Here is an 8,968-nt window from a genome sequence, read left to right on the forward strand (position 1 = left end):
CGCCGAAAGGCCCTGACTCGCAAACCACGGTTCACCGCACCGGCACCACCGGCGCCCTCCTCCAACAGAAGCCGGGCGGCCCCCAACACACACTCCCTCCCATCCCCGTCGCGCACTTCGGCAGTTTCTAGCTCCGCCACGGTTTTCAGCGGCACCGCGGGGGCCAAGCTGCCGGCGGCATCCGCCGCACACAGCACACACGAATCCGCTGTGATGGAAAGCGCCCTTTCATCGTCAGCACCCGCTTCGCCCTCCTTAGAGTTTGGGTGCACCGGCAGCCCGTCAAAGACAGATGGGCCAGACTGCGTCGCTGAGGCTTCAATGCCGGCCGCTGAAGCGAAAATCCCAGCACCGTTGCTTCGCATGCAGCGAGAGAAGCTGAAAGCAAGGTAGGGGAGGCGCGCAGTCTCTTCACGCTCTGCCTATGAGTGTATGGGTGACCCAAAGCAGCGCGGCCGCTCGTGACGCGATGCCTGTCTGTGGCGCACCATCTGTGCAGAGCTCGTAAGGAGCCCCACGATGCCGGACAGTTGTTGCTTGTATGCTGCTAGCTATTCCCCGTCCGGAGAGTCCGGATGCAGCCTGCTAGCGAGGGGATAGGCTGAAGTACACGCAACCGCTGCGCATAAGAGTGGTGTGTGTGTGTGTGTGTGTGCAGTAATCCGAAGGGATCGATGTCTGGCATGCCCGTGTACGAGCCCCCACAGCGTTTTCACAACAGTGCCATCCGGCGGGTACGTACCCTGCACAAAATGCGCAGGTCAGCCTCCTCGCGTGATCTCGGAGAGAAAGAGAGAGAGCAGCGGGTAAGGCGCAGGTGTACCATGGATGTGTGGGGCCGGAGATCGGCCTCTATGAGTGGGCTCCGTTGCCTGCGTGCTGTGCAGTACCCACCGTGACTGTGGCTGCTGTCGCACGAAAGCGCTGGCGGGCCTTTGCGCAGCACTTACATGATTCCACCACGCTGCGGCGCCGTAGAGCTGCTGTTAGCCAGCCACTGCCATGCGCAAGCAGCGGGGAAGATCCTTGGAGAGGCCGCTCTCGTGACTGCGCACTGCCCTCTGCCTGGCAAGTTGGGCCCTGCATACGTTTCGTGGATAACCTATGCAGCATGCCAGCAAGCGGCGCATGGGCTGAAAGTCCACGCCGAGAAGGCGAAGGTGGCGGCCCTCTACCGTGTACGTGCTTGCAACGGAGGGCTGTAGCTGGCTGCGGTGCCACGCAGCAAAGAGCGTGTACGTCCAGAGACGCTCGGCCCTACGCAGTGCTCCAGTGCCCAGCGCACCACCCTCGAGAGGGCGAATCGCAGTCTGGCCTGCATGACATCTCTGCCTGCGTAGGGCGTGAGTAACGCGAGGCCATCAGTGGAGGAGGCGTGGTGCAGTCCGGGTATTCTGTTGAGCTCCACACTCAGCGAGCTCACTGCACTGATGGGAAAAGAGGACCGAGGGCTAATCCTTGTGGAGGTCCGCACGCACGCCTGGCCATCGTCGATCCCCTCTTTCCGAAGCGAGCACAGACACGACGCTCGTCCAGGAGGTTTATGATCCAGCGAGTAAGGTACGGGCCTACATTGAACCTGCTCAGCGCCGCGATAGTAACGCCACGGTATACCCGGTCGGCCGCACGACCGTTGAGGATGAAAGCCAGACTGCTGTGGTTTGGGCCTGCCTTCTACATGATCGCGCAGTCGTTGAGACATCGTTCGTCCGAGTAACTTGCGCAGGTTCGCTCGCCACCATCACAGGAGCGGCAGGACGCGAGACAATCATCGGGCACGTGCAGCCTCAGGAGGGGCGCGATGAGACCTCCTTTATCCACGTAGCAGCGAAGCTCTTCTTGTCGATATTCAGCGGCCCTCTCCTGTACCACATAGGGAAGATGTGGAAACTTTCGCAGTGAATCGGGTCGAGGCCCGCGGCGGAGCGGGTGGATGGTCGGGTGGGAGGGGAGTGTGCGGGAGACACGACCGCGAACCGCACAACGAAAAAGGAAAGCCACAGGAGAGATGATAGACGACGACAGCGTCGCCGTGGACGAGCAAGTAAAGGCAGATGGGGAAGACACGAAATCAATGCAGTGCTGCAAGTGAGCACGCCCCGCGAAGAAGGCGGAGCGTCGAGGAGACGAGGAGGAGACGAGGAGGAGACGCGAAGGCAAGGGTGACGTCCCTAGACACTTCTTGGCCTCGGGAGCGGCACAAAAGCAGTCGCTCGCAGACGCGGAAGTCGGAGAAGGCTGCGCGCGAAAAAAAAAAACGAAAATCGAAGCGAGACGGCATCCAACAAGAAGGGTGCACACGTAGTGTGCTACAGAGTGAGGAAGGGCGAGGATCGAGGGCCGCGGCACAGCAGGAGAATAGCCATGTGCCTGACTACCGAGGGTCGCGTGCATGCGCAAGGTTTTCAGAGGTGACGACAGAGGAGGAAGGGGCACAGAGAAAAATGCGAGGGAGGCTCAAGAGTAGTGCTTGAGAGAGTGGCGCATGAGAAGCCGGGCTTTCGCGCAGCCGGCCGCTTCGTAAAGGATATACATTGCTAGAGACGGTCGTCCCGGCGTGGCGGATAACCGGTCACACATGAGGAAGCCGCGCTACCGCCGCGGAGGCCGTGCAGTGCGAGCAATTTGATCTTCGCTGTTCCGCGGCGCTCAGTTTTCTCTGCCTCTTTTTCCATAGTGGCGCGGCTTCCACGCCTCGTGACTGAAGATTTTGCTATGTGTATGTGCGTCGCGGGCTGCGCACCACGGAGGAGGACTGCCTGAAGAAGACTTCAGGATAACAAAAACCCAACAGCCGAGCGAACGCTTATAGAGTGAAAGGACGAGACACGAAGCTGATTACTGGCTGGGACTCGTGTAAAAGCCCTCATCACGACACTCGCCACTGCCCCACAGTAGCGAAGAGCACCAAGAGGAGCGAAAAAGAACCGAGAAAAGAAAGATGTGAAGGAATACATCTAGGAGTGACCCCCACGTGCGCTCACAGGATGTTCTGCCAAGGCGGTGCATCGGCAAGTGCGGGAAGTGACCAAAACCAATAAGGCTGCCCACCCATGAGGCTCTTTGACAGGGGGTTGCACAGGTTACAGGTACAGCATGGCATCCCCAGCGGCGCCACCTGAGATACGCTCCCCAAAGTAGAAGAAGTGGTCCCGCATATCCACCTTGGATGCTTGCACGATGCATGTCGGGTCGTCGCCATCGGCGCTGTCCTCGCACACGCGGCAGTTTGTGCCCGCAGCAGCGGCGCAGTAAACCTCATAGGGGACGTGCTGAAAGTCCGCACTGCCGCTGGAGGGCATCCGGGGCACGGGATCATGTCGACTTGTGATGCGGAAATGGGAACCCCGCGAGAGCATGCCAGCTGCCCACACCGCAAATGCTTGGTTGCCCACGCGAGGCATGCCAAACGTGTAGAGCGACACAATCGGCCGTGACACAAAGAACATGCGATTCACATGCGCCTGCACGTCTACCGCCGCCAGCAGCGCCACTGCCGCGCCAACGGAGTGGCCCGTCACCAGAACATTGTAACCGGGATGCATCGTCAAGTCACGCACGACAGCAGCGCGGACGGTGCGGCGGACGGCCAAGTAGCTTCTTTGGAAGCCGGTGTGCACCCGACACTCAAGGCCGCAGCCGGATGTGATGTCGTACAGGACGGGCTCCGCGGGGCGGCGCATAAGCTTTTCCTGCTGCGTCGCAGAGCCACGAAGCGCCACGACCACTTGCGCGCTGCCGTCGTCGACACCCACGTAGGCAAGCAGACTGTGCGCGTCGTCGCCCTTCACAATCGATGTCACCTTGAACGACGGGTTTGCGTTGCAGCTGCCTCCGCACTTCCAACTCTCTATGGCATCGATGTCAGCGTACGTCACGTTTGCGTACTGCAGGGACCGTCTCGCGTCGGTTTGCGAGTACTCTCGCGACAGGACTACGGCTCGTGCGCTCCCGCACAGGAGAAGCAGAGCCGCCACGACGACGATGCGGCTGCAAGATGAGTGCGGCATGAATCAGCAAACAAAGGACACGGGATGGGAGCGTGGCGGGCTCCAATGCGAACCCTTCACGCGCATGGGCGGGTGCAAGCAGCCAGAGCAAAGAAAGAAAGAGATGGAAGAAGAGAAAGAGGGATAGCGAAGAGGCCGAAGGACCGAAGTGGCAGTCGCCCGCTATCACGGACGGCGATGGCAGAAAGAAAGGCAGGACGCGCAGTGATCGCAATGGACCTCTTCTTTGCGCTGGCCATGCATCTCGGGGCTCAGAGAAATCGAGGTGCTCAGTACGCAAGGCAAGCGCAAAACGCAATCGCACCTCATGAGGCGGCAAGGAGGGCAAGCGTTCGAGTGCGCATCTGCTGGCCCCCACACTTGGCTTGAAGCCCTCGACGTCACCATGCATGAGACATGCATCGATCCTTGCCTTTGCTTCCGAGTGCATGCATGTCTCCGTGATAGAGAAGGATAGAGTGAGAGAGACGACAGCGTCCACAGCCGCAAAACAAGGGCGTACGCGCCTCTCAAAAAAAAAATAGTAGAGAGAAGATACCGGGGTAGCACACGACGCGCGCCTGTACGCACTCAACGACGAGCTGAAAAGAGAAGTAGACCTGCCACCGGAAGGCGGCGGGGGGGGGCGAGGAGCATCGCACGAGGAGCTGATTCGGCGCCTGTGGTTCGTCTCGCTTGAAGAACGAAGGAATGAAGATACAGTGAGCCTCGGGCAAAGGCCCTTCGACGCCACCACCACTCTTGCGCGAGGGCGACGGCGAGCAGCTCTCTGTGTTAGAGGGAAGGTAAAACAAGCAGCTGCCAATAGAAAAGAGGAACCTCGCGGCCTGTGCACACAGCACCATGCCGGGAGACATTCAGGCGTGGACAGTGCCAGGAAAAGGGCATGTGTGGAAGTGAGTAGAGAGCGAAAAAAAAAAGGACAGTGTGCACAGGGAAGCGACCATTGCGAGATTCGAGGCATTTTTAACGTTTCTCGCTGGCCCCGAAAGTTCAAAATAAAGAAAGCTTCGACGGTGTCTCACAGGCGATGACCACCCAGTCGAACACGCCGAGGGGGAATGAGACAAAGGAACCCCCCTCCCGCGTGGTGAATTAACGCATCTGCGATGTGGCCTGGGCAGCCGATAGCCGTGCCACAAGAGGCGAATTCTAAGGCACGTATGTAATTTCATGAAGCATCGCTCGTGCGCGAGGGGGGAGAACGATAAGAAGAGCAAATAGGAAAAGACAAGGTCAAGATTTCCATATAAAACAAACATTCACAGATAGACGTTGTACATGCCAGCGAAGGCGGCGGCGGGGGAGAGAAGGTGAGGCACACACACACGCACATGCACACATGCGAAACACTTTTATGAACCCACAAAGGAGAGAGAAAAATCAAGAGGGCGAGACAAAGGCTCAACACCGCCGCGGTGAGGCATTCCCGTCAGGGCATCGAATTCGAGGGCTGAGAAGCAAGAGCTCGACAACGCTAACTCCACTACGTGCACGCTCAGCTTGAACGTCGAAAAGATTACGCTCCCTCACAGTAGGCTGTACAGAACTCCAAGCAAGAAGATGACGCACGCTACCGTGGGTGCATCGCGGACCGCGGCGCTGGGAAGGGAGGCTTCATCGTTGCTCCCCGTGGTGTCTCCCATGTAGTGCAAGTGGTCATCAAGCCCACGAAAGAACATTGCGAGGGTGCACCTTGAGTCCTCCTGACCTGGCAAGTCGTTGCACATCACAACTGTGATTCGAGCGCGTCTTGTAGAACACTTCCGAGGTGCTGTGCACGTAGCCCCACGTGCGCGCAGGAACGAGCACCACCGGGTCCCCCGCATGGGTGATGCGATACTTGGCTCCCTTCGCCAGCAAGGAGTCTACCCACTCTGCAAAGGCAGCGTTGCCCACTCGTGGTGCGCCAAAGGTGTACACGGGCACCGGCTTCAAGTCAGAGGAGCTTTCAAGATTGTTGAGCCGCTCTTGCAGGTCAGCAGCAGCCAGTAACGCCATGGCCCCACCGAGCGAGTGCCCAGTGGCGAGGATCTCGTACGTGGGGCCCTTGCGAATCAGCTTCAGCACAGCGTCTCGTGTCTGCTGACGAAGAGACATATAGGAGGCGTAGAAGCCATTGTGCACCTCGCACCGTGAGCCGCAGCTGGAGCTCTTGTCGTACTTCGCCAGCAGCACATTGATGCCAGCCAAGATACTCTGAATGTTGCCGGTGCCGCGGAAGGCGACCGCAATCTGCTGCGTCGCGTGGTCCACGCCGACAAAGCCGCCGGCGCCTGTGATGATGTGGTTCATTACAGCCGTCAGCTCAAAGGCTGCCACACTGCCGCACGCAGAGCTGCACGTCCATGACTGAACGCGACGCATATCGCAGTAGGACGCGCGGGAGAAGAAGTGGGCTCGCCATGCCTCATGGAAGCTGTACGGCTTCTGCGTCACCGCTTCTGATGCGAGCTGCACGCAGAGAACAGCGCAAACACCACATACAGCGCGGAGTGTTGGTGGCACGCGGTACATCAGGCCTGATGCGAGATGGCGTCGGCGAACAGCACGAGCGAGGGTTTGGGAAGCGGCCTTGACGAGTGTGCGGTGGTGGAATAATGGCCAAGAGGCAATTGTGGAGGGGGCCAGCGCCGATCACTTATCTGGGGTGTGCGTGTGTGTGGTGCCAGAAGGCAGAGCAGAGGCGGCCACAAAACCTCTCAGATGTACAGAAGAGCACGGGAAAGTGTCAGGCGCATCGGTGGGTGAGCCTTCAAGGTAGCGAGAAGACCTATCAACCAAACAGTGCAGGAATACACCGTTGTCACTGCTGCTCCGTGATTCGAGCTCGCGGCTGCGGCGTCCGTCGCGCAGTCCGCCTGACTCCCACAACAAAGGGTCGCCGAGACGAGGACCTCGTACCATCGCCCGACATGGGGGGAGGTACTGCGATCGCGGGCTCCATACAAGTGCCCAGGAGTGACGTGAGACAAGTCGAATCCTTCCTGTAAGCCAGAAAACCCAAGTAGGCGCGAGCGCGCGCGAGAGAGAGGGATCTTGGAGCACCGCAGGTAGGCGAGCCGGCAATCACGCGGCACGATATGGCGTACACGTGGTGCCGATGCGACGAGATGAACGCGCCCACTGCACTGCACCCCATCATCACTTCTTCGTTTTCGTGCTTCGTCACAATATCGTTCCGTCGCACAATGACAGATCGTCTCTCTCTCGACCGTGAGTTCTGCCCCGCCCTTCTCCTCCGCGGTCTCGCTCCACCTGCGCAAGAAGCAGCGGCCCTCCTCCTCCCCCGTTGGCACAGGGGGCGGGCGTGAGCGAACAGCACCTCTACAGCGCCGACGTGGGAGTGAGGAGCGCGGCGCATAGGGCAAGGGCCGGCCGTTGTCGTGTTTCCAGCTTGCCCTCTGTCGCCGCATCTGACGTATCCGGCGCACCCGGAGAGAGAAAAGGGCAGGCATGAGCGGAAAACTCGACAAGCGCCTGAGAGAAGAAACAGACCGGCATGACGCGGAGACAAGCAGACGAAAAAGAAATGAACGAGCGAAGATCTGGACTCGGATAGAGGCCATCCCACGCACAGCGCGGCAACAACATCCACTCCCTCGCATCCGTAAAGACGCTCCTTCCGCATAACCCCATCGCTGCGGGTGAGCGTGGAGAAGAGGAGGGACGAGGTGCTCGATTTCTCTTCCTCGAGCGAAGCGCACCATCGCCCAGTCCTGCGCTGGGGCAAGGCGGCACATCACTGCGCTGTACAGTGCGCGGGTATATGTGTGCGCCGGTGCCGAGCACTCCAAAGAATTGAAGGAGAAACAACGCCGAAGGATATTCACGGGATTGCGTGGAAAAGATACTACCCTTGCGCGCAGAAGCAGTAACAGCGGCGGGAATGGACGCAGAGAGCTAATCCGCTGGCTGGCCGCAACGGCCTCGGAGGCACACGTGTAGACGGGCGCTCACGAAGCAGAAGTCCAACTCCCTCCCCGCACAGCAGAAAAGCAAAACAGAGAAGCAACAGCCGTCCATTGCGTTGCGGGTGATGCCACCCTTATGCTTTACACCACTCGCACAGTCCGGAGATACCACTGACGGTAAGGGAAGGTGAGGGCTAACAACTCTGAACAGAGTAAGTGCCATGCATGAAGAGGAGTTGAACCGACAGAACACCGGAAATGGCAACCGGAGAGAAGACAAGCTCCTCGCCGGATCGCACAGATCCGTAATAGAAAAAAAAAAGCTCCACAAGGAGGAGGGACGAGAGCTAAGGCGGCAGCGGAAAGAGGCGGAAAGGCACAAAAAAGCAGCGCCGGCGATGTAGCACGCGTACAGTCGTGGCAGCTAAAGAAAAGGGATGGCGTCGCCACACGCACAGAGCATCAAATGGAGAGAGTGAGAGGGAAGAGGAAGCCACATGCAGAGGCTCAGTCGAGCTTCGTGAAATGCAGAAAGCACGACGCGCATATCTGCTCCTCCACGCCCTCTCCGGTCATCTGCGTTGCAGATCAACTGCTCCGCCCTTCGCGCAGCACCAGTCGCCCGGCTTCACCACATGCTTTGCGCATGCCCTACTCACACATACCCCGAGACTTCAGGACGGTCGGCAACTTCCCGCCGCCCTCTAGCGACCGAGAAGACCGTGATACGCTGCTTGTCAGCGTGCTCGGTAGACCAAGATGGGTGTTCTAGTGCGCGAAGTCGAGCAGTCGACACAACTACACGGTGCCGCGGAGAGTGCCATGCGCATTCTATTTGCTGCAACGCGTTCGTGCCGCTGCCACAAAACACGGGCGCAACTCCGCCCTACACCCGGCGCGTCACAGGCCCATCCGCGCGGTGTAAAGCAGCCCCAGACACTCGTTGCAGCAGTGCGCTGGCTCCCTCATCTCAGCTGGGCCCCTGCCTCGAGCTCTACCCACCCGCCTCGCCGGCCGCCACCTGGTGCGATCCCTCCGGGGCGG

At 59.5% G+C, this 8,968-nt stretch overlaps 3 protein-coding genes across 3 annotated transcripts; all 3 read right to left on the reverse strand.

The window, feature by feature from the left end:
- Positions 1 to 2: 2 nt before the first annotated feature.
- Positions 3 to 365, reverse strand: LDBPK_310850 (hypothetical protein, conserved; the record flags this gene model as incomplete). Its single annotated transcript, XM_003863127.1, has 1 exon — positions 3 to 365. A coding segment is annotated over one exon (363 nt), but the record flags the coding sequence as incomplete, so codon positions are not given.
- A 2,718-nt stretch (positions 366 to 3,083) lies between these two features.
- LDBPK_310860 (triacylglycerol lipase-like protein) lies at positions 3,084 to 4,010 on the reverse strand (the record flags this gene model as incomplete). The annotated part of the gene is made up of 1 exon (XM_003863128.1): positions 3,084 to 4,010. The coding sequence occupies one exon, from the start codon at positions 4,008 to 4,010 to the stop codon at positions 3,084 to 3,086; it is 927 nt and encodes a 308-aa protein (XP_003863176.1).
- Positions 4,011 to 5,672: 1,662 nt separating this feature from the next.
- LDBPK_310870 (lipase precursor-like protein) lies at positions 5,673 to 6,377 on the reverse strand (the record flags this gene model as incomplete). Its single annotated transcript, XM_003863129.1, has 1 exon — positions 5,673 to 6,377. One exon carries the CDS (start codon positions 6,375 to 6,377, stop codon positions 5,673 to 5,675), a length of 705 nt encoding a protein of 234 aa, XP_003863177.1.
- Between the last annotated feature and the right edge of the window lie 2,591 nt (positions 6,378 to 8,968).

The sequence above is a fragment of the Leishmania donovani genome, chromosome 31 (assembly GCF_000227135.1).
Source record: "Leishmania donovani BPK282A1 complete genome, chromosome 31".
In the NCBI taxonomy this organism is placed as follows: domain Eukaryota; phylum Euglenozoa; class Kinetoplastea; order Trypanosomatida; family Trypanosomatidae; genus Leishmania; species Leishmania donovani.